Here is a 26,107-nt window from a genome sequence, read left to right on the forward strand (position 1 = left end):
GCCGCAGGAGGCACCCTCGCCCCTCGCCGGCAGAAGGCTGTTTTAAAAGGTAACCGTCGGGCTGGGGGGCTTCCCAGCACCCCCCCGAACCCGGAAGTTCGGGGTTCGGGGTTCGGGAGGTTGCTGGGAAGCCCCTCAGCCCGGCTGTCACCTTTTAAAATAGCCGCGCGGCTTCCCAGGAGCCTCCGAACGCTGAACGCGGAAGTTCGGGTTTGGCGTTCGGCTTCAGGAGGCTCCTAGAAAGCCGCGCGGCTATTTTAAAAGGTGACAGCCGGGCTGGGGGGCTTCCCAGCTCCCCCCCGAACCCTGAACTTTTGCCGAACTTCGGGGTTCGGGGGGGGTGCTGGGAATCCCCCAGCCCGGCTGTCACCTTTTAAAATAGCCGCGCAGCTTCGCAGGAGCCTCCGAATGCCGAACCCGGAAGTTCAGGTTTGGTGTTCGTAACTCGAAAAACGTTTGTAAGAAGAGGCAAATTTTTTCTGAACCCCGGGTTCGTATCACGAGTTGTTCGTAAGACGAGGGGTTCGTATCTTGAGGTACCACTGTATTTTACTATGTGTATATAGATATATACCCACTAAAACCCTCATTGTGCATTGGACAAAATAAATAAATAAATAAATAAATAAATATCTTCTTTTCTCTTCTTTCTTAGATATATTTTAGTATGAGTATCTCCTCTATAACCTTCATCATGTATTTTACTATGTGTATATAGATATATACCCACTAAAACCCTCATTGTGTATTGGACAAAATAAATAAAATTAAAACAAGTTTAAACTCCTGGCTTCTCCTTCCCAGCTTCCCCTGTTAACAGCTGCTTGGCTGTGGGAGGATCTCAAAGGCTTTAAAATTAGGCTAGTGTCTTCTCTCTTAGGCGCTGGGAGAACGGCTAGCCACCTTACCCGATGCAGTCCTTACAATGCACTGATGGTGTTCTTTAGTTGGGTAGTGAAAGGTCTGCTAGAAAACCTCCAAGCTCGGAGAACACTACGGATCCCACAATCCTCCTCCTTTCCATAACCCCCTCCCCACCTTCCAGCACTGATGATGCCCCCTAGTTGGGTGGTGAAACATCTGCAAGAAAACTGCCAAGCTCAGAGAGCATCAAGGACCCCACAATTCAACCCTGAGCTTCAAATATTCTCTTCTGTTGGCCCTCTGTACCAGTGTTTCCCAACCTTGGCAACGTGGAGATATCTGGACTTCAACTCCCAGAATTCCCCAGCCAGCATTCGCTGGCTGGGGGATTCTGGGAGTTGAAGTCCAAATATCTCCACGTTGCCAAGGTTGGGAAACACTGCTCTATACTGTTAGCACCTTTGGAGCAATTATGAGCTCTAACCTGAGCCTTCTAATAGCAATAGCATTTAGACTTATCTACCGCTTCCTAGTGCTTTTACAGCCCTCTCTAAGCAGTTGACAGACTCAGCCTCTTGTCCCCAACAATCTAGGTCCTCATTTGACCCACATTGGGAAGGGTGGAAGGCTCAGTCAACCTTGAGCCAGTGGTGAGATTTGAACCACTGCACTACAGCTAACAGTTAGCTGAAGTAGCCTGCAGTGCTGTACTCTTAACCACTGCGCCCCCCCCCCCCCAATTTTATGGCCCTAAATCAGGTGGGCTGCATTTCTACTGACCATTCCTGCAAGTTCTGCACCTGGAGGTCAGGAAGATTGAGGCTGAAGGAGGCATCTGAAAGGGTTCTGCTCGGAACCAAACCCGAGAAAGATTTTCAGTTTTCTCGGCTCTATAAAACGTTACAGTTCAAGGGGGCTTGAAGACGACCCCCAAGGTCTCTTCCATCCTGCCACCCTGTCCACAATCCAGGTGGTGCCACAGGGAGCCGGCGCTGCCTCCCCCACCCCCAGAGCCCTCATCCCGTGTCAACGGGTGACGTTGGCAGGAAATCGCACGACTTCCAACTGCCTTCCACAAACAGGCCACGCTGACAATGGAAACCAGTATGTGGGTTTCCAAGCACACAATAACGTGCTTTTGTTAGGTCTGGCTATTGTTCCAGGAGAACGATTCCCCCTTGGAGCCAAGTACCGAGAGCCTGGGATGGTCAGCTTGCAATTCGAAGGCCACCAGCAGCAAAGGAAAGTTGGTTGGAGCTACATCTGTGGGAAGTGGATCCCAAGGAATCCCCTCTCTGATGCCCATGGTTGTTGACACTCTGTGGCAGGAGCTGGCTGCCTCCATCTATGCCAGGGGTGTCCAACCAATGGACTTCAGCCTCCCAGAATGACCCAGCCAGCATGAAGCACAGGACCTCAAAAGGCCAAGGTTGGCCACCTCTGGTCTAGGGAGAAGGCAAAAGGTTTTACACAACTTTGAAGACTTGTGGACTTCAATTCCCACAATGCTGGCTGGGGAATTATGGGAGTTGAAGTCCATAGAGATCTTAAAGCTGCCAAGGTTGGACATCCCTGGTTTAGATGATAAATGATAGATAGATAGATAGATAGATAGATAGATAGATAGATAGATAGATAGATAGATACAGACAGAGAGACAGACAGACAGACAGAGAGGCAGACAAACAGAGAGAGAGAAAGAGAGAGAGAGGGTTGTACTGAGTCCCACGGGATTGGGCGGTATAGAAGTCAGATTAATAGATAAATAGATAGATAGACAGACAGACAAATGAGAGAGAGAGAGAGAGAGAGAGAGAGAGAGATGGATGTTAGGTAAATGATAGCTAGATAGCTAGATAGCGGCAGGCAGGCAGGCAGAGAGAGAGACAGACAGACAGAGAGAGAGAGAAATAGAGAAATAGAGAGAGATAGAGATAGCCGTACTGAGTCCTATGGGATTGGGCTGTATAGAAGTCGGATTAATAAATAGACAGACAGACAGACAGACAGACAGACAGACAGACAGAGAGGAAGACTGAGAGATGGATGTTAGGTAAATGATAGATAGATAGATAGATAGATAGATAGATAGATAGATAGATAGATAGATAGATATGATAGATACATACATAGATACATAGATACATAGATAGATAGATATAGACAGAGACAAATAGAAATAGATACATAAATAGATGAATGACAGATAAATGATAGATGATACATAGATATATAGATAAGATAGACATAGACAAGATAGATATAGACAAATGTAGATAAATAGAGAGAGAGAGAGAGACAGACAGACAGACAGACAGAGAGATAGAGTTGGATGGGCAGGCAGACAGTGACAAATAAGATTGCACAAATGGATGACACTGACTTGACAAGCACCTTACTTAGCAATGGGAATGTTGGGCTCAGTGGTGGTTATACGTTGAGGGCCATTGGAGGTGCCCCCTCCCTTTCCCATGTGCCCCTGCAGGAGTTTCCCCCCACCCCCAAAAAAGCCCCCTCCTTACAAAATAAACGGCTCCAAAGCTTCCATGGCCGATCTCCCGGAGGTCGGTGAAGAGCTTCTCGGGATCTTCTTTGTAAAACAGCTCGGCGATTTCGGGGTCTTTCAGGCTGCCTGCTCGGCTGGTGGACGGCATTCTGCTGGGCGGGGAGTAGAGGGGTGGGAGCCGACCGGCTATCTGGGCCGAAAATGCCCCGTCAGCCCTGGGGGGCTCATCTGGGTGCAGGAAGCGTCATTCACATGGATCCCTGCGAGGGGAGAGAAAGGCAGAGGGTTAGGGGGGCAAAAGAAAAATTCCCATAGGGAAAGATTATTTATTATATTGTTATTTATTTTATTCATTAGAGCAACGGGGTGAACAAGGGGGGCTGCACTGGCTGCCGATTGGTTTCCGGACGCGATTCAAAGTGTTGGCTAGGACCAGATTACTTGTGGGGCCGCCTGCTGTTGTATAAGTCCCAGCAACTGGTCAGGTCCCACAGAGTCGGCCTTCTCCAGGTCCTGTCAACTAGACAATGTTGCCTGCCGCGGCCTAGGGAAAGGGCCTTCTCTGTGGTGGCCCCGGCCCTCTGGAATCAGCTCCCCCCCAGCGATTCCCACTGACCCCACCCTCCTCGCCTTCCGCAAGAGTCTCAAGACCATGAAGGGCTTTATAGGTCATAACCAACACTTTGAATTGTAACCGGAAATTGATCAGCAACCAATGCAGACTGCGGAGTGTTGGTGTGACATGGGCATATTTGGGGAATCCCATGATTGCTCTCGCAGCTGCGTTCTGCACGATCTTTCCAAACACTCTTCAAACTTTCTGTCCTCTCACATAATCCTTGACCTATGACCACAATGAAGGCCAAAATTTGCACTGCTAAGAAAGAGCATCGTATATGTCGAGTTTTGCCCCATTTTATGACCTTTCTTGCCCCAATTGTTAAAAAGAATCACTGCAGTTGTTAAGTTAGCAACACAGCTGTTAAGCGAATCTGGCTTCCCCATGAACTCTGCTTGTCGGAAGGTCACAAAAGGGGATCATGTGACCCAGGGACTCTGCAACCGTCATAAATATGAGTCAGTTGCCAAGTGGCTGAAATGGGATCACGTGATCGTAGCGACGCTGTAATGGTCTTAAGTGTGAGATATGGTCATAAGTCAGTCATTGTAAAGTTGAACGGCCACTAAAGGAATGGTGGTAAGACCAGGATTCCTCGTACCTTCATAATATTGATTGATTGATTATTTATTTATTTATTTATTTATTTATTTGATTTGATTTGTTTGCCGCCCCTCTCCGAAGACTCGGGGCGGCTCACAACAGTAATAAAAACAATATAGCAGTGGAACAAATCTAATATTAAAAACATATAAAACCCTATCATTATTTAAAAAACCAAACAGCACATTCATTCCAAACATAAAACAAAGTATTAAAAAAAGCCTGGGGAAAAGGTGTCTCAACTCCTCCATGCCTGGCGGTATAAGTGAGTCTTGAGTAGTTTAAGATCAATCAATTGGATCAATCAATCATCACCACCAACAACAACATTGCCCTGAATTTTCCACTAGAGAATTTTTTAAAAATCCAGTTTTTACAGCAACTGGGTGAGAATTGTAGAAATAAGGCAGCTCCATCTAACCACCCTTGACTTTGCTTGCCAGAAGGTTGCAAAAGGGGATCACATGACCCAGGACTAGAAACATAGAAGATTGACGCAGAAAAAGACCTCCTGGTCCATCTAGTCTGCCCTTATACTATTTCCTGTATTTTATCTTAGGATGGATCTATGTTTGTCCCAGGCATGTTTCAATTCAGTGACTGTGGATTTATCTACCACGTCTGCTGGAAGTTTCTTCCAAGCATCTACTCCTCTTTCAGTAAAATAACATTTTTTCATGTTGCTTCTGATCTTTCCCCCAACTAACCTCTGATTGTGGCCCCTTGTTCTTGTGTTCACTTTCCTATTAAAAACACTTCCCTCCTGAACCTTATTTAACACTTTAACATATTTAAATGTTTTGATCACGTTCCCCCTTTTCCTTCTGTCCTCCAGACCAGTGTTTCCCAACCTTGGCCACTTGAAGATATTTGGACTTCAACTCCCAGAATTCCCCAGCCAGCGAATGCTGGCTGGGGAATTCTGGGAGTTGAAGTCCAGATATCTTCAAGTGGCCAAGGTTAGGAAACACTGCCCCAGACTATACAAATTGAGTTCATGAAGTCTTTCCTGATCAGTTTTATGCTGAAGATCTTCCACCATTTTTGTAGCCTCTCTTTGGATCCGTTGAATTTGATCAATATCTTGATCAATATCTTTGATAAGACCAAAGCCTTAGGCTCTATGCCTTCACCTAAGCCAATTCAGAAATAATGCCTCTCCTGACTTCAGGCTGGAGAATAAAAACCACATTCCCAACATAACGTCCTTGGCAGGGCTTCAAGGCTGATAGAGGTGCTGCAACCGATGGGGGCTGGCTGCTCTGGAAAAGCCAGTAGGGGAATCAAAGTTCTTCTCTCCTTTTAATCTCATTTCTCAGGAAATTCCAGAGCTACTTGAGGATCGACCCAGAAGCATCACATAGAAACATAGAAGTCTGACGGCAGAAAAAGACCTCAGGGTCCATCTAGTCTGCCCTTATACTATTTTCTGTATTTTATCTCAGGATGGATCTATGTTTATCCCAGGCAGGTTTAAATTCAGTTACTGTGGATTTATCTACCACGTCTGCTGGAAGTTTGTTCCAAGGATCTACTACTCTTTCAGTAAAATAATATTTTCTCATGTTGCCTTTGATCTTTCCCCCAACTAACTTCAGATTGTGCCTCCTTGTTCTTGTGTTCACTTTCCTATTAAAAACACTTCCCTCCTGGACCTTATTTAACCCTTTAACATATTTAAATGTTTCGATCCTGTCCCCCTTTTCCCTTTTGTCCTCCAGACTCTACAGATTGAGTTCATTAAGTCTTTCCTGATAGGTTTTATGCTTAAGACCTTCCACCATTCTTGTAGCCCGTCTTTGGACCCGTTCAATTTTGTCAATATCTTTTTGTAGGTGGGGTCTCCAGAACTGAACACAGTATTATTCCAAATATGGCCTCACCAGTGTTCTATACAGTGGGATTACAATCTCCCTCTTCCTGCTTGTTATACCTCTAGCTGTGCAGCCAAGCATCCTACTTGCTTTTCCTACTGCCCGACCACACTGTTCACCCATTTTGAGACTGTCAGAAATCACTACCCCTAAATCCTTCTCTTCTGAAGTTTTTGCTAACACAGAACTGCCAATACAATACATCTGTTTTTTCAGGCAGTTCTTCCCAACAGGGCGATCTGTTCTGACCTGAACTCGCTAAAGGCGGAGAAGACGACAATGGCTCCTTAGGGAAGAGAATGGAATGGAATAAAAATAAATTTAAATAGAACATGTCAAAGTATTCATGAACCGGGAGAGCCAATAAGGTAACAAGGTCTGCCAATGAATAGGCATAGCAACCAAGTCAGCCAATAAGAGCTAAACACATATGAGTCTGTGCAGAGAATCGAAACTGAAAACTTAAGCTTCAGGCTGAGTGTGGCTCAACCCCACTCTACTTTCTCTCTCTGGACTCTGGACTGAAAGCTTGCTTGACTGCTGCTGGAAAAGAAACTGCTTGTAACTACTGTTACATTGAAGAAATAATGTACTTGTGGTAGTGTGTGTGTGTGTGTGTGTGTGTGTACAGGCCTTGGCATACTCGGGTCGTGACCCACAGATTAGGAACCACTGTTGTGAGCCTTAGCTTTCCTCACTTAATCTTTACAGAAGCGGTCCCCAAACTACAACCCGGGGGCCACATGGGGCCCGCTGAGGCCATTTATCTGGCCCGCGGGTCTTTTCCAAGGCTGCACTGGAAAAGCAGTGAGAACGTCCCCCTCAATCTCATCTCACCCGAGGTAAAGTAAGGCTTGCTGAAAGCCGAGCTGGGCACAACACACACACATACACCCTCCTCCTCCTCCTCTTTGAGTTGCTAGCTCCTGTTTTCTGAATGGGGATTGAATGGGAGTCCGGGGTCGGAGGGTGGAGTCTTGTTGGGTGAGTCCTCCGCGGGGAGAGAAGAGGGAGGGTGAAAGAGAGAAAAGAGAGAGAGAGAAGTGGAGAGAATAGGCGTTGATTGCTTACCTGAACGCCTCTTCTCGTACGGTGAGCGGGTACAGCAGTCACATGGGTTGCTCATGTCCAATCCGGTGGAACTGAGCCTAGTATTAAAAAAGCTTGCCGGATCCGCCCCTTCCCCAGAATTCGCGAATCCATAGACTAGGCTCAGTTGTGAAGCTCTGTAGTGTTCAACTCTCATTGTTAGAGGAAGAAAGATATAGAAAGGTAAAGAAGACACATACAAGGGCGGGAAGTGACTGCTGTACCCGTTCACCGTACGAGAAGAGGCGTTCAGGTAAGCAATCAACGCCTATTCTCCGTACTGAAGGAGCGGGTCCAGCAGTCACATGGGACATACCCAATAGATGGTCCCTAGGGTGGGATTAGCTTGCTATCGTGTGAGGTAACGGATTGGAGTACCCTTCTGCCGAAGGCAGCGTCCGCTGAAGCGTAAGAATCAATCTTGTAGTGCCTGATGAAGGAATTTGGCGAGGCCCAAGTGGCTGCTTTGCAGACCTCCTCCAACGGGGCTTGAGTCGCCCAAGCGGCCGAGGTGGCTGCGCTCCTGGTGGAATGCGCTGTGATGTTCCTTGGAACTGAGAGGGAGGCCGACTCATAGGCCTTAGATATAGTCCCTCTGATCCAACGGCCTATTACTGTTGAAGACACTTTGGCCCCCATGACTCTGGGATGATAGGCTACAAAAAGTGCTTCTGACCTCCGAAAGGGTCCTGTGCGTTGGATATAGATTCTCAGCGCTCTGGTGAGATCCAGGGTGTGCCATCTAATTGCCAAGGGATGGTCTCGTTGGAGGCAGAAGGAAGGTAGGACAATATCCTGAGATCTGTGGAACATGGAACTGACCTTGGGTAAGAAGGTGGGGTCCAGTCGCAAGACTACCTTGTCCTGATGGAATTGGCAAAGGTCCTGCCTGATTGAGAGGGCAGCCAGCTCCGAAATGCGTCGGGCAGAGGTAATAGCCACCAGGAATGCTACCTTAAAGGATAGGTACCTGAGGGACGCCGATTTTAGGGGTTCGTATGGTGCCTGCGTGAGGGAATGGAGAACCCGTGGCAAATCCCAGGATGGGTACCTGTGGACCTTGGAAGGTCTGAGGTTGGCTATGCCCTTGAGGAATTCCTGAACTTCAGGGAAGGATCGGAGAGGCTGTCTGCGGGGACCTCCTAGGACAGATGAAATGGCTGCCAGATGACGCCGGAGGGTGCTGGTGGAAAGTCCTTTGTGGAAGCCTTGCATAAGGAAGGAAATTATTCTGTGTATGGGGATGCACAGAGGGGAGAGACCTTCCTGTAGACACCACTGGTGAAACTTGGACCACGTGTGGTCGTAGATTCGATTGGTCGAACCCCTTCTGGCCTTTAAAATGACCTCCACTGAATCGGGGTCATGACCACGCAGTTCTAAATCTCTCCTGATAACAGCCAGGCGGTGAGGTGGAACCACTCCGGGTCTGGATGGAAGGAGGCCCCCTGCCGCAGCATATCCCCCGAAACGGGGAGTCGCCAAGGGTCCTGGACGGACAGCTGTTGGAGATCCGCGAACCAGGGCCGGCGGGGCCAGTGAGGGGCGATTAGGATTACTCGGGCCCTCTCGGTGAGGACCTTGTGAATCACGTCCGGGAGGATTGGAATTGGAGGAAATGCGTAGAGTAGGCCTGGAGGCCATGGACTCCGGAGGGCATTGATTGCTTCCGCTCCCGGGGATGGAAATCTGGAATAGAAGCGAGGGAGTTGGGCGTTCGCATTGGTCGCGAAGAGATCCAGAATTGGTAGGCCGAATCTGAGGGTGATTTGATGGAACAGGTCTTGATGGAGGTTCCACTCTCCTGGGTCTATCGTTGCCCGGGATAGCCAATCCGCCTGGACGTTGAGACTCCCCGAGATGTGATCGGCTAGGAGCGACTGGAGATGTTTTTCCGCCCAAAGGCCCAGCTTGAGGGCCTCCCTCATGAGAGCCTTGGATCTCGTGCCCCCCTGTCTGCAAATGTGGCTTTTCGTGGCAATGTTGTCGGTGAGAATGAGAACGTGCCGGTTGGGAATGCGAGGAGAGAAATGCTTCAGAGCCAGGGAAACGGCTCTTAACTCTAGCCAATTGATTGGCCTGGAAGCTTCCTCCGGGGACCACGTGCCCTGGGCTATCATCCCCTGGGCGTGGGCGCCCCATCCCGATAGACTGGCATCTGTGGTGATGACAAATTGATCCGGGCACCTGAACGGGGATCCTCTGTCCATGGCCGGAGACTTCCACCACTTGAAGGATCTGCGAACACTCAGTGGGATGACAATGCGTCGATTTGAGTTGCTGTGCCCTGATCTCTGAAAAGGTAACAGGAGCCACTGGAGTTCCCTAGCATGAAGGCGAGCCCAGGGAATGATGCCTATGCATGACACCATCTTCCCCAAAAGGGAAGATAGAGTGACTATGGGAACTGAAGAATTAGATAAAATGCTAGAAATTAACTCCACTATACTGAGTTTTCTCTCGGGAGAGAGAAAAACCTGGGAGGATTCTGAATCAATAATGGATCCCAGGTGAGAAATGGATGTGGAAGGTTGGAGGTGGCTTTTATCAAAGTTGATGGAAAATCCATGGTCCTGAAGGACTGACATCGTGACAGAAAGGTCTGTTTTCACTTTCTCTAGGGAGTTCCCATGAATCAAAATATCATCAAGATAACATAAAATGTGGATGGGAAACGCCCTGATATAGGCCGCCAGGGACCCCAAGAGCTTTGTAAAGACCCGAGGGGCCGAGGAAAGGCCAAATGGCATCGCCCTATACTGGAAATGCCTGCCTTGAAAGGAAAAACGTAAAAATTTTCTATGGCATTTGGCTATAGGAATGTGAAGGTAGGCCTCAGTGAGGTCTAAGGAGACCATGAAATCTCCCGAGTGAATGGCGGCCAAAATAGAAGACAAGGAGTGCATCTTAAACTTCCTATATTTGATGAATAAATTTAGTTTCTTTAAATCCAAAATAGCTCTCCAACCTCCGGAGGACTTTGGAACCATAAATAGGATGGAGTAAAAACCCAGGCCCTTCTGACCGGAAGGGACCGGTTGAATGGCTCTGATGGACAATAGATGAGAAATGGCCTCCTCCATACGGTTACAATCTGAGGATGACCTGGGAGAAGGGCAGGAAATAAAACGTTTAGGGGGAGGAGAAATAAATTCTAAAAGAAGGCCTGTTTTAACAGTGTCAATGACCCAAGGGTCCTTGGAGGTGAGACGCCAATTAGAGGCGAAATGAGCTAGGCGACCCCCTATGGGAATAGAGGTAGGATTACCATCTAGGTTTTTTTGAAGCCCTGTTAGAGGAAGCTCCCCTTTGGAAGCGAAACCCTCTACCCCTGGAGTTCCTACCTTGGGAACGAAAGCGGGGGGAATACTGACCTGGAGATCTCTGGTAGGAAGCCGCTTGATCTTGCTGGCGCCCTGGGCGACGAAAGGACTGCGTTTTGGTAGCCTTTTTTGTGGTTGGACCCAAAACTTTCTTCTTGTCCGTGGTTTCCGTGAGGAGTGGATCCAGAAGATCACCGAAGAGAAGGTCGCGCTTTAAGGGACCCTGGGATAACTGCCACTTTTGGCGAACTCCCGCTTGCCAAGGGCGAATCCATAGGAGTCTTCTTGCCGTAGTAGAAGCTGCAATAGACTTAGCAGAAAATCTAGTAGATTGCAAGGTGGCATCAGCCACGTACTGGGCAGCTGCAAAGACCTTGTTGAAGTCTTGTTGACCTCTCAAGTCATCGGGAGGAATATGCTGTTGAAGTTGGCGAAGCCACAGCAGCATGGCTCTGGAGAAAAAGGAAGCCGCTGCAGAGCTTTTAGTGGCCCAGGAATCAGCGGTGAATCCTCTTTTGAGCATTTGCTCAATGCGCTTGTCCTCTGGGCGGAGGACTTCCTCCGCCTCGCCTGGCACAGCCGCTGCCGAGTGAAGAATCTTGACAGGTTCATCCGGTTTGGGAAAGGATAGAAGCTCTTCATAGGAAGAGGAAAGTTTGTACAACTTTCTGTCCTTGGTGGAGGGATTAAGGCCAGAGGCTGGAAATTCCCACTGTTTGAGTAAAGCATCTTTAAACAACTTAGGCATAGGAATTACCTCGTTATCCTCCTGTTCCTCTGTGAAGTAAGGTAAATTCTCCTCCGGGGGATCAGTGGAAGTGGAGGCTTGTTTCTCCTGGGCCGCTAATCCCGTAGAAATTCTAGCTTTGAGGAGGAGAGATTTGAATAATTGAGAAGGAAAAATAGTAATTGGAGGAGGAACCTTTATTTGGGATTCCTCATCATCTGATAGGCCTTGAAAGGCATCCTCATCATCCTCTATATCCTCATATTCATCCTGGGAGGAATCTGAATCATCCTGAATAGGAGCTCTGACCGCTGGGGGAGAACCCAAGGGGCGGGAGGAGCGAGAAGGAGGAAGAGGTAAGGGAAGCTCATTGATGGTGGAGAGTTTGGCATCAATGGCTTTGGACAACACAGCAAAAATAGACTGGAACTCAGGAGGTAAGCCGGAAATATCAGCAGAAATGGCAGAAGAATCCCTAAAGGCCTGGGAGGATCCTGGCTGGGGGGAATCTTCAATAATATCTGGTTCCTCTGGACCTATGCCCCATAGGTTAGGTTGGGGTCTGTCTAGGTTTGGCTCATCCAGAGATAACACAGGGACCCCAGAAGGAGGAAGACTAGAAGCCTCTGGTGGGTCTTGACTACTGATTACTTGGGCCTGCACTTTCAAACGTTTTGCTGATTTGTCATGGATTTTTTGTAGGGCTAGGTCCCTTCTCTTCTCGGCCCTGGTGACCTTGGTCGAGGGGCGGGCCCCTGGAGAAGAGGAGGAAGAGGCCTGGGGGATACTAGTAATCTCATCGCCTGTAGGCCTGGCCTCTCTGGGACCTTTAGTTGTGCCTCTCTTGGGAAAGGTAGCCATAGTCTGACAATTAACAGAAGACAAGGCTGAGCCAATAACTGAATAATAAGGAGAAGAATTTCAAGGACTTCCCAAGAGGAATGGATCCTGCTTCGAGGCCTCGAAGCTGCTGAAACTTGAGGACAATCTGGGCAAACCCAGAGTTCGTGCCCCCAAATCCAGCGGGGCCAGCCTCCCTAAACTTTATAATTAAGTAAACCAAGGCACTCTGGTTGGAGGCTTAGCCGGTGGAGAATTTAGCCTGGGACCCCCAAGGCCCGCTCCGGGATCCACGCGGTGGACTGAGGCCTACGCGGCTGGCAGGAGGCCAACACGAGAGGCCTAGATTTAAAAAGGGCGCGAAGGCCTTCGCGCCGAAAAAATCGCCCCGTAAATTTCTTAAAGGGGAAGCGATCGACTAAGTCCAGGAGACTAGAAGGCGTCTCACTCCGCAGGAGGTATTTCTTAAGCCCTTAAATATATTGTATACAATAAATAATCAATAATTCAATAGATTAATACTTGCACCAGGACCTCCAGGCCAAAGGATTAGAAGAATCCACAAGCGGCCGCAGGAATCGTAACCGGCAAAACCGCCGGGGGGAAACGAAACCGCAACTTCTCCAAAGGAAAAAAGCCGAGCCGCAAACGGCTGGCGCTATTGGTGCAAGTAAATAATAATGATAAAACAAATCTTACTACTTTTGAAGAAAAGGAACGAAGGGAAGGTGTTAGAATGTTGAACGAGCTATCACAATACAACCGCAGGATATGCGAACTGAGCGAATTCTGGGGAAGGGGCGGATCCGGCAAGCTTTTTTAATACTAGGCTCAGTTCCACCGGATTGGACATGAGCAACCCATGTGACTGCTGGACCCGCTCCTTCAGTACGGAGAAAGAAAGAGAAGGGAAAGAGAAGGGAAAAAGAGCGAGGGAAAGAAGTGGAGAGGAAGGAAGGAGGGAGGGAAGGAAGAGAGGGGAGCAAGAGAGGGAGAGAGAAAGGGAGGGAGGGAGCAAGAGAGAGAGTGAGAAAGACAGAGCAAGAGAGAGAAAGCAAGAGAGAGAGAGAAAGCAAGAGAGAGAGCAAGAGAGAGAGAGAGAGAAATAAGGTATGTGCAGTGTGCATAGGAATCTGTTCACAGGTTTTTTTATAGTCCGGCCCTCTAACAGTCCTAGGGACAGTGAACTGGCCCCCTGTGTAAAAAGTTTGGGGACCCCTGCTTTACAGGCTCGGGCTATTTGCTGATATTCTTGCCTTAAATATTTGCCTCTCTTTCCAGTTTTTATACTTGTCCTTTTTGTCTTTCATTTTGTCAGAGGGTTCTTTATGCAGCCATGCTTCTTTCTTTTGAGAGATGTTAGTTTTCTTCTTCATTGGTATCGTGCTAGACTGGGCTTTTATAATCTCACTTTTCAAAATTTCCCAAGCTCCTTGAGTTGTTTTCCCCTTGTGGATTCTCGCCCATGGGATCCTTCCCAAGCTCTACGTTTACTGAAATTAGCTCCCTTAAGGTCCAAGTCTCCAGTTTGACTTGGTTCTACTGCTTGTGTTTGCATAATTCCAATACTGCATGATCACTTGCCCCCAAACGTCCTGTAGCTTCAACACCTTCTCTCATTCCATCTCTGCTAGGGAGAATTAAGTCCAACGTGGCTGATCCCCTTGTTCCCTTCTCTACTTTTTGGGTAAAAAAGTTGTCTGCTGGGTTTGTTAGGAACCTGTTGGATCTTCTACTTGGGGCAGAGTTTGTCTCCCAGTTGATGTCAGGGCAGGGGTGCAACGCTCTCGTGCCTGTCGGTCGTCGGAAAGTGTTCCGATTTGCATTGGGGAAACAAAACGACCACTACAGAAACACATGACACAGCCCACACCTATAATTCATTGCCTGGGGAGAGCGAAAACAGCTTCCCCATCCCCCAGAGGCCCCATGGAGGCTGGAAATGGCCTGTTTCCCAACTTCTGATGGGCCCAGTAGGCTCGTGTTTCACCCTCCCCAGGCTCCAAAGGCTTCCCTGGAGCTGGGAGGGTACAAACGGCCTCCTCCATCCCCCCGGAGGCTCTATGGGAGGCAAAAACGCCCTCCCAGAGCCTCTGTGTGAGCCATAAATCAGCTGGCTGGCACACACATGCACGTTAGAGCTGAGATAGGACAACGGCTTGCGTGCCAGCAGATATGGCTCTGCAGGCCATCTCTGGCACCCATGCCATAGGCTCACCATCATTGCCATAGGAGAACAAACCCATTGGGACTAGATTCAGCAGCCCACCTGCATTTGAAAGACAAAGGCCACTCCTTGGAAGACAACAAAGGCCACATTTTGGACAGAGAGGACAGCTGGTTTGAAAGAGGGTCCAAGAGGCCACCCATGTCCAAACTGAACAGCCCTCTCTCAACAAAGGGGGGGGGGGCTATCTCGTCTACAACACAGTCCTTTCAGCAATTCCAAGAAGTCTCCACACCCATTTGCACCATTCAGGTGACCCTGAGAATACAGATAAACCTCCAGGTGGCCTCAACAGCTGTCTACAAGAATTGCAAATGACAGGCTGCCTGCAAGAAATATAAATCCTTCCTTTCCCCATCACACAGTCAGAGCTGAAGACGCTTCATGGATGAGAAGTGAAACGTCTTCAAAGAAAAACCAGAAAGTCCAACTGCCTCCTGAAAAAAAAGCACCTTCAGCAGATCTGTTCAGATGTTCCTTTTTAAGGAAGTCCCCCAACCAATATTATTATTACAAATGAAGGCAAATATGTTACAGGACTCAATCTGGGGCACAAAATAATTTTGCATCTACTAAGATTGTTGGACGAGCAGACGCAAAAACAGCCAGGGAAGCGATTGAAACCTGGGAAATGGGTCCAGTCAGAAGACAGGAGTGCTGATTTACCACCAGCTCTGTCAAGTACCAGGGCTTGGCAGCAAAAGCAAACAACAGCCAAGGAAATAATAATAATAATAATAATAATAATAATAATAATAATAATAACAACAACAACAACAACGAATTGGAAGGGACCTTGGAGGTCTTTTAGTCCAACCCTCTGCTTAGGCAGGAAACCCTACACTACTTCAGACAGATGGTTATCCAACATCTGCTTAAAAACTTCAAGTGTTGGAGCATTCACAACTTCTGGAGGCAAGCAGTTCCACTGGTTAATTGTTGTAACTGTCAGAAAATTTCTCCTTAGTTCTAAGTTGCTTCTCTCCTTGTTTAGTTTCCTCCCATTGCTTCTTGTTCTACCTTCAGATGCTTTGGAGAATAGTTTGAGTCCCTCTTCTTTGTGGCAACCGCTGAGATATTGGAAGACTGCTCTCATGTCTCCTTTTCATTAAACCAGCCATGCCCAACTCCTGCAACCGTTCTTCATATGTTTTAGCCTCCAGTCCCCTGATCATCTTTGTTGCTCTTCTCTGCACTCTTTCTGGAGTCTCAACATCCCTTTTGCATCACAGCAACCAAAATTGAATGCAGTATTCCAAGTGTGGCCTTACCAAGGCCTTATAAAGTGGTATTAACCCTTCACGTGATCTTGATTCTGTTAATGCAGCCTAGAACTGTGTTGGCTTTTTTGGCAGCTGCTGCACACCAGTCGAGCGAATTATGTCTGCTGATCCCAGGAAAGTGGCCTTTTGCAATTGACAGATGGAGATTTTGTCAATTCCGATGGTTTTCAAATGTCCACTGAGATCCTTTGGCACTGCGCCCAGGGTGCCAAGGACCACTGGGACCACTTTCACGGGCTTATGCCAGAGTCGTTGCAGCTCGATTTTCAGATCTTCGTATTTCACTAATTTCTCTAGCTGCTTCTCCTCAATTCTGCTGTCTCCTGGGATTGCGATGTCGATGATGATGATGATGATGATGATAATTATTATTATTATTATTATTATTAAAATATATTATTTAAAAAATACATTTAAATATATTAAAGGGTTAAATAAGGTCCAGGAGGGAAGTGTTTTTAATAGGAAAGTGAACACAAGAACAAGGGGACACAATCTGAAGTTAGTTGGGGGAAAGATCAAAAGCAACATGAGAAAATATTATTTTACTGAAAGAGTAGTAGATCCTTGGAACAAACTTCCAGCAGATGTGGTAGATAAATCCACAGTAACTGAATTTAAACATGCCTGGGATAAACATATATCCATCCTAAGATAAAATACAGAAAATAGTATAAGGGCAGACTAGATGGACCATGAGGTCTTTTTCTGCCGTCAGACTTCTATGTTTCTATGTTTCTATTATTGTTATTATTATTATTTAGATTTGTATGCCGCCCCTCTCTGAGGACTCAGGGCGGCTCTCAACATATCAAACAATATACAATGTACATATCTAAAAAATCCAATTGATATTGCTAAAAAACTTTACAAATTCTTAATAACATTTAAAACCATTCCCATTCACACAGCAAGACATACTACTCTTGCCGGCCAGAGGGCTAGGATATTACAGGTAGTCCTCAACTTACAGCAATAGCACTTAGACTTATATAGCGCTTCACAGCACATGCTAAGCAGGGGTCCCCAAACTTGGCAACTTTAAGATTTGTGGATTTTAACTCCCAGAATCCTTCAGCCAACTGTGCAGTGAAAGAGTCTGCAAATACTCTGGAAAAATGCCTGCACAATGCTGCACAATGCTAAGCGCTGGACCTGCAAAGGCTGGTTGGGAGCTACATCTATCTCCAAGGAGGAAACTTGGAATTATTATAAATAATTATGAATTATTATAATTTATGTTTGGTATGTATGTGCTGTTTGGTTTTTAATTATGATAGGGTTTTTAGTTTTTTAATATTAGATTTGTGCCATTATAATATTGTTTTTATCGTTGTTATGAGCCGCCCCGAGTCTACGGAGAGGGGCAGCATACAAATCTAATAAATTATTATTATTATTATTATTATTATTATTATTATTATTATTATTAATAATAATAATAATAATAATAATAGTGTATGAGGTCTGTTTCTGTGTCCTCCACCGGCAAGATCTGAATGTTCAGTTACGTTCCTCGAGGTTGCTTACAAATCCAGAGCAGGCAGACAGCAGAGATTAAAATTATCTCTAGAATACACGATTAGATTCTCCTCTAATGCCCTGGGCTGGCAGTAGGGACAGTTAGGTATCTCTTTTAAGAACACCAAAAACATACTCTGGTATATCAACAGTTTCGCCTTGGGAACGTCTCAAAATAAAAGTTGAAAGATTTAAATTGGAGGGTACTTCAACCTTGACAACTACAAGGTTTGTGGGACTTCAACTCCCGGAATTCCCCAGATCACCTTAACCCTAAATCCCAGTTAATCAAGCGGGAGGATTTTTTTTTTAAATTAAAGCTGTCTCCAGAACTGAACCCAGTATTCCAAATGTGGTCTCACCAGTGCTCTATACAGCGGGATCACAATCTCCCTCTCGTATTTATGGCGAGGGTCTCAGGAGGGTTGCAGGGTCTCAGGGTCATGTGATCACCTTTTGTGACCTTTCAACAAAGGCACGAAGGTCCGACGACTCTGTCACTAACTTAAGCACTGCAGTGATGATTGATAGAAACATAGAAACATAGAAGTCTGACGGCAGAAAAAGACCTCCTGGTCCATCTAGTCTGCCCTTATACTATTTCCTGTGTTTTATCTTAGGATGGATCTATGTTTATCCCAGGCAGGTTTAAATTCAGTTACTTCTGCTGGAAGTTTGTTCCAAGCATCTACTACTCTTTCAGTCAAATAATATTTTCTCATGTTGCTTTTGAGCTTTCCCCCAACTAACTTCAGATTGTGTCCCCTTGTTCTTGTGTTCACTTTCCTATTAAAAACACTTCCCTCCTGGACCTTATTTAATCCTTTAACATATTTAAATGTTTCGATCATGTCCCCCCTTTTCCTTCTGTCCTCCAGACTATACAGATTGAGTTCATTGAGTCTTTCCTGATACGTTTTATGCTTAAGACCTTCCACCATTCTTGTAGCCCGTCTTTGGACCCGTTCAATTTTGTCAATATCTTTTTGTAGGTGAGGTCTCCAGAACTGAACACAGTATTATTCCAAGTGTGGTCTCACCAGCGCTCTATATAAGGGGATCACAATCTCCCTCTTCCTGCTTGTTATACCTCTAGCTATGCAGCCAAGCATCCTACTTGCTTTCCCTACCGCCCAACCACACTGCTCACCCATTTTGAGACTGTCAGAAATCACTACCCCTAAATCCTTCTCTTCTGAAGTTTTTGCTAACACAGAACTGCCAATACAATACTCAGACTGAGGACTCCTTTTCCCCAAGTGCATTATTTAACAGAAGCAGCCGGAAAGGATGTAAAATGGGGCAAAACTCACTTAACAAATGCCTTGCTTAGCAACTGAAATGTGGGGCTCAGTTGTGGTCTTACATCGAGGACTACCTGAATCCTTGTGGTTAATCCCCAGGTGCTTTGTGACTCCTAAGCTTTCATGGTTCTACATCATGTTTTTTTCCTTCCACTCTTATTGTTTTAATTTAACGGATTTTTCTTTCCTCGTTGGCCTTTAATTCCTTGATTGGAAACTCCTTTTGAGGGTTTGCCAGTATGGAAAGTGGTATAGATAAGGAAAATAAATAAAGGTGTGTCATTGAACTGACAGGGCAGGAGGTAGAGGCCGGTTGGCAGGTGAAGTTAAAGATCTGAGGGAAGGGCTTTTGAGTCATCTCCACTTCAAAATTATGACTTCCTCGTTCTTTAAAACAGAAACTTGGCTCTTAAGACTATCAGGTTCCAACATAATGGTATGTTTGTGTGTATGTTTGGTTTTTTATAATAAGGGTTTTTTAGTTGTTTTTATAAATTGGATTGTTCATGTTCTTTTACCACTGTTGTTAGCTGCCCCAAGTCTGCGGAGAGGGGCAGCATACAAATCCAATTAATAATAATAATAATAATAATTCTCATTTTGTAGCGACTGACATCGTTTTGTCATTTGGACATGCAGGGGGCTGGACTAGAAGACCTCCAAGGTCCCTTCCAGCTCTACTCTGATTCTGTACAGGTAAACCTTGATTTACAATCATTTGTTTAGCAACCGTTATTTATTTATTTAGTGTGTGGCGTACCATAACTAACAATATGGAATATAGAATAACAGAGTTGGAAGGGACCGTGGAAGGTCTTCTAGTCCAATATGGAATAACATTTCTTCTAGATTAGCAGAACTTGATAAAATTCAAATGTCAGAAAGATCCATGTTCAAATACCCCTCAACCACAATTGAGTCCCAAATTTCTGTGGCTAAATGACAACATTTCTTAATAAAATGCCCATGTTACTCCAACACTCTGCAGTCTGCATTGGTTGCCGATCAATTTCCGGTCACAATTCAAAGTGTTGGTTATGACCTATAAAGCCCTTCATGGCATCGGACCAGAATATCTCCAGGACCGTCTTCTGCCGCACGAATCCCAGCGACCGGTTAGGTCCCACAGAGTCGGCCTTCTCCGGGTCCTGTTGACTAAACAATGTCGTCTGGCAGGACCCAGGGGAAGAGCCTTCTCTGTGGTGGCTCCGGCCCTCTGGAACCAGCTACCCCCAGAGATTAGAATTGCCCCCACCCTCCTTGCCTTTCGCAAACTCCTTAAAACCCACCTCTGCGGTCAGGCATGGGGGAATTGAAACATCTCCCCCTTGCCCATGTAGTTTTGGTCTATGATGATTGTGTGCTTGTTTTTTTATATATATTGGGGTTGCTTTTATGGACTTTTTAACTTAAAACTGTAATTTAGATTGCTAAATATTAGATTTGTTACTATGTACTGCTTTTGCCATTGCTGTGAGCCACCCCGAGTCTGCGGAGAGGGGCGGCATATAAATCCAATAAATCTAATCTAATCTACCGGTAATCTAAAATAGAACGGAACAGAATAGAATAGAATTCTTTATTGGCCAAGTGTGATTGCACACACAAGGAATTTGCCTTTGGTGGAGATGCTTTCAGGGTACATAAAAAACCCCGATACATTTGTCAAGAATCATGAGGTACAACACTTAATGATTGTCAGAGGAAACTTAAGTGAGTTTTGCCCCATTTTACGACCTTTCTTGCCAGTTACTAAGGGAATCGCCCCAGTTTTTTTTAAGTTGGCCACACAATTGTTAAGATGAATCCGGTTTCCCTGTCGATTTTGCTTGTCAGTTGCCGCAACGGACTTTAAAATCGTGTTCTCTTCTCACCTTCTATTTAGATCAGGGCTGTGCAACCCTGGCAACTTTGAAGACTTGTGGACGTCAACTCCTATAATCCTCCTGCTGGCTGGGAATTCTGGGAGTTGAAATCTTCTTCAAAACGTAGCCAGCATTCTGGGAACTGAAGTCCACAAAGTTTTGTTCAATTTCTCACCTTCTCTTTAGATCAGGGGTGCCCACCCTTGGCACCCCAGCGTGTGTCTGTGTGTTATTGCACATGCACAGGTGCCCACACCCATAATTCAATGCCTGGGGAGGGTGAAAACAGCTTATTTTGCCCCCCAGAGGTCCTCTGGAGGTCAGAAACGGCCTGTTTCCCAACTTCTGGTGGTCCCAATAGGCTCATGTTTCGCCCTCCCCAGGCTCTAAAGCAGTGTTTCTCAACCTTGGGCGTTTGAAGATGCTGGCTGGGGAATTCTGGGAGTTGAAGTCCACCCATCTTTAAACGCCCAAGGTTGAGAAACACTGCTCTAAAGGCTTCCCTGGAGAAGAGTAAAAACATCCTCCCCCATCCCCTCCGTAGGCTCTCTGGAAGCCAAAAACGCCCTCCCAGAGCCTCTGTGAGAGCCAAAAATCAGCTGGCCTGCACACATACACGTTGGAGCTGAGCTAGGGCAACGGCTTGTGTGCCAGCAGATATGGCTCCACGTGCTATCTGTGGCACCCATGCCATAGGTTCGCCATCACTGACCTATGGACCAACTCCCAGAATCCCCTTGCTGGCTGGTCTTTGGAGAGGGGCGGCATACAAATCTAATAAATTATTATTATTATTATTATTATTATTATTATTATTATTATTATTATTAAGCATTTAGGCGTAGTGATTTCTGACAGTCTCAAAATGGGTGAACAGTGCAGTCAGGCGGTAGGGAAAGCAAGTAGGATGCTTGGCTGCACAGCTAGAGGTATAACAAGCAGGAAGAGGGAGATTGTAATCCCACTGTATAGAACACTGGTGAGGCCATATTTGGAATAATACTGTGTCCAGTTCTGGAGACCTCACCTACAAAAAGATAGTGACAAAATTGAACGGGTCCAAAGACGGGCTACAAGAATGGTGGAAGGTCTTAAGCATAAAACCTATCTGTAGAGTCTGGAGGACAGAAGGGAAAAGGGGGACAGGATCGAAACATTTAAAAATGTTAAAGGGTTAAATAAGGTCCAGGAGGGAAGTGTTTTTAAAAGGAAAGTGAACACAAGAACAAGGGGACACAATCTGAAGTTAGTTGGGGGAAAGATCAAAAGCAACATGAGAAAATATTATTTTACTGAAAGAGTAGTAGATCTTTGGAACAAACTTCCAGCAGACGTTGTAGATAAATCCACAGTAACTGAATTTAAACATGCCTGGGATAAACATATATCCATCCTAAGATAAAATACAGAAAATAGTATAAGGGCAGACTAGATGGACCATGAGGTCTTTTTCTGCCGTCAGTCTTCTATGTTTCTATTATTATTATTATTATTATTATTATTATTATTATTATTATTATTATTATTATTATTATAAACTGCCAAGGTTGGTCAGCCATGGATGAAGGCAGATGGTACAAGGGGGACATCGAATATGGACCTCTGGGATGGCCACATTTCCTCCTTCGGCAGCACCACAAACCCTTCCTGTGGGAAGTTTTTCCAAAGTAACATTCCTCCCCCTTTCTGCAGGAGTTTTCGGGCGCTGGTGAGCAGATGAGTGACCCGGCATCTTTGCCCGAAGCCGTGCCACTTAAGGACTTCGACGGGCACAGCAAAATGCCAGATTCACTGGAGCAAGCACAGAAACTTTAGAAGGAATGTCATTTTAAATCGAAACAAAGGACGGGTGAGGCAGGAAGGGAAGGCTCCTCCGCGCGGGCGTCCTAGTGCGCAGAGTGCCATGGGGACGCTCAGGCTGCCCGCTTTAATCGGGGAAACGTATCGAGGTGAAACATGACGCTTGTCCTACAGAGCGGCCAAATGCTGTTTGAGAGGCACGCCTGCACAAGTGATGGGGCAATTGGGGGGGGGGGGGGAGAATTGCAGCCGTGATTCTTGCAATCCGACGGGTCCTTTTTCCAGTTTTAGTCAAAATGATAACTTAAGAGGAGCGGAGAAAGGCAGTCAGGCCTCCCACCTTATTTCTTTTTTATTGAACATCCTGAACGTAAAGTGTTAGCAAAAACTTCAGAAGAGAAGGATTTAGGGGTAGTGATTTCTGACAGTCTCAAAATGGGGTGAACAGTGCGGTCAGGCGGTAGGGAAAGCAAGTAGGATGCTTGGCTGCATAGCTAGAGGTATAACAAGCAGGAAGAGGGAGATTGTGATCCCGCTACATAGAGCGCTGGTGAGACCACATTTGGAATACTGTGTCCAGTTCTGGAGACCTCACCTACAAAAAGATATTGACAAAATTGAACGGGTCCAAAGACGGGCTACAAGAATGGTGGAAGGTCTTAAGCATAAAACTGATCAGGAAAGACTTCATGAACTCAATCTGTAGAGTCTGGAGGACAGAAGGGAAAGGGGGGACATGATTGAAACATTTAAATACGTTAAAGGGTTAAATAAGGTTCAGGAGGGAAGTGTTTTTAATAGGAAAGTGAACACAAGAACAAGGGGACACAATCTGAAGTTAGTTGGGGGAAAGATCAAAAGCAACATGAGAAAATACTATTTTACGGAAAGAGTAATAGATGCTTGGAACAAACTCCCAGCAGATGTGGTTGGTAAATCCATAGTAACTGAATTGAAACATGCCTGGGATAAACATAGATCCATCCTAAGATAAAATACAGGAAATAGTATAAGGGCAGACTAGATGGACCATGAGGTCTTTTTCTGCCGTCAATCTTCTATGTTTCTATATTGTTTGTAAGCCGTCCTGAGTCCTTCATGATTGGGCAGCACAGAAGTCGAATTAAACAAACAAACAAACAAAAGCTTAATGAAACACAGGTGATGGCAAGGGAACTGGGCACGGAGGCCTCTGAACTCCCAGGCCTGCCCCAAGTAGCTCAGAAGTTGCGTTTCAATTACACAGCAGCCTTATTAATTTTCTCCTCCTTCCCTCCTCCTTCGGGGTGATGCGCAAAGCCTTTTCATCCTGGTTGGGGTGTCTTTCTGGCCTTACCTGAGCAACCTGTTCAGGCTGCACTCCTGTGTTTGCCTACCTATAGGTGGCTGCCTTCCGCATGCATGCTCCCTGGCCTTCCTTTGGGCCTCGACTCTGGCTCTAGCTTATTTGATGATTTAAGACATACCCCGCCTTTATTTCTTTTACAAATAAGGTGGTAAACCTATCCAGCACAACTTCTTCCTCCTATTTTCTCCACAACCGCCACCTTGTAAAGTTGTTTGGGCTAAGAAAGACTGGCAAAAGTCACCCACTTTGCCTTCAGGGCTAAGGCGAGACTAGAACTCACCGTCTCCAGGTGGTTGGCCCAAAGACATCCAGCTGCCTTTCATGCTTAAAGCAATACTAGAACTCACTGTCTCCCAGTGATTGGCCAAGAATCACCTGAGACCACTTTTGAATTCTGTGTCCAGTTCTGGAGACCTCACGTACAAAAAGATATGGACAAAATTGAACGGGTCCAAAGACGGGATACAAGAATGGTGGAAGGTCTTCAGCATAAAACGTATCAAGAGAGACTTAATGAACTCAATCTGTATAGTCTGGAGGACAGAAGGGAAAGGGGGGACATGATCGAAACATTTAAATATGTTAAAGGGTTAAATAAGGTCCAGGAGGGAAGTGTTTTTAATAGGAAAGTGAACACAACAACAAGGGGACACAATCTGAAGTTAGTTGGGGGAAAGATCAGAAGCAACATGAGAAAATATTATTTTACTGAAAGAGTAGTAGATTCTTGGAACAAACTTCCAGCAGACGTGGTAGATAAATCCACAGGAACTGAATTTAAACATGCCTGGGATAAACATAGATCCATCCTAAGATGAAATACAGAAAATAGTATAAGGGCAGAATAGATGGACCATGAGGTCTTTTTCTGCCCTCAGTCTTCTATGTTTCTATGTAATCCAACATAACTCCAAGTCAATCAAACTTCTGTGAAATCAAACTGTCCACTTAGGAAGCAACATTGATTGACTTCTATGTTTCTATGTTTAGCCAGCTTTTGTGCCTAAACCTGGACTACAACCCCCAATCGGCAGAACTAGAACTCACAATTTCCTGGTGATCGGCCCAAAGTTACGCAGCCAGCTTTCATGTTTAAAGAAGTACTAGAGCTCACAGGCCCCTGGTGATAGGTCCAAAGTCACCCAGCTGCATTTCATGTTTAAGGTGGGCCTAGAACTCAGCATCTCTACTTTCTAGCCTGGCACCTTAATTGCTGGACTAACCTGGTGCACTATTATACCACTTATATGACTATAAGGAAGTCATAAAATGACCCCATACAAAAATCTGAAAACATGAGAAAATAATTCCATAGTTTAAAGTTTAAACATATACTAAAACATCTGAAAGTGGAATATCCCAGGAAGCAAATTAACTTTCACCCAGAGTAAGAGTCACTTAGAACCAAGGGGGAACACTACTTAAGCAGCAAGCGAATGGAATCTGCTCTATAATTAAAGCCATTATTTTGGAATGATCAAAAGAAAACTATTTGGCAAGCTGTTGGTATCACAGTGGAAAGGTAACCATGGCTATTTAACATATTAATGGGGGGGGGGAGACACCCCTTTGGGTTTTTCTTTTAAGCATCACTCAAAAGGCCATCAATGCTTTTCGGAAAACAGATCAAGCTGTCGGAAGGAGAACTCTTTTAAAAATTAAACAAGATTATTCAATTCAGTGTTTCTCAAAACCTGAACTGCTTTAAGATGGGTGGACTTCAACTCCCAGAAATCTCCAGGGTGGGGAATTCTGGGAGTTGAAGTTCACCCATCTTAAAGCGACCCTGGTTGACAAACACCCATCAAGTTTTAGAAACATAGAAACATAGAAGATGACAGCAGAAAAAGACCTCCTGGTCCCTCTAGTCTGCCCTTATACTATTTCCTGTATTTTATCTTAGGATGGATCTATGTTTATCCCAGGCATGTTTACGTTCAGTGACTGTGGATTTACCAACCATGTCTGCTGGAAGTTTGTTCCAAGGATCTACTACTCTTTCAGGAAAATAATATTTTCTCATGTTGCTTTTGATCTTTAGTTATCTGAAAAGAGAAGCAGCAGCCAAAGAAAGGAAAGTTGATAAAGATATTTTTCCTCTCCATTTTGAATTTATTTAAAAAGTCACATCCTGCAGAATTCTGCCCCATATGCTGAGCCAGTTTAAAGGTGGCTTTGCGGTTAAAACAAAACACAATTCCAGAATTGTGGAATTTGCCTTGACATTATTATTCTCGATTTAACACCACAGCAAAGCCTCTAAGTAAAATGAGCCAAAAGATGATATAGTCTTATTGTACCCCTCTATCTCCCA

The 26,107-nt window shown here is 45.6% G+C and overlaps 1 protein-coding gene across 1 annotated transcript in view; it reads right to left on the reverse strand.

The window, feature by feature from the left end:
* The window catches only part of TAOK1 (TAO kinase 1), a 103,578-nt gene that overhangs the window by 42,009 nt on the left and 35,462 nt on the right, over positions 1 to 26,107 (reverse strand). Inside the window, exon 2 of the mRNA XM_070735472.1 lies at positions 3,387 to 3,630. Within this exon, the coding sequence (XP_070591573.1) occupies positions 3,387 to 3,518 (132 nt within the window). The 5' untranslated portion in view covers positions 3,519 to 3,630. The remainder of the gene's footprint in view (positions 1 to 3,386; positions 3,631 to 26,107) is intronic.

Source organism: Erythrolamprus reginae, chromosome 1, assembly GCF_031021105.1.
Source record: "Erythrolamprus reginae isolate rEryReg1 chromosome 1, rEryReg1.hap1, whole genome shotgun sequence".
Taxonomy (NCBI): Eukaryota; Metazoa; Chordata; class Lepidosauria; order Squamata; family Dipsadidae; genus Erythrolamprus; species Erythrolamprus reginae.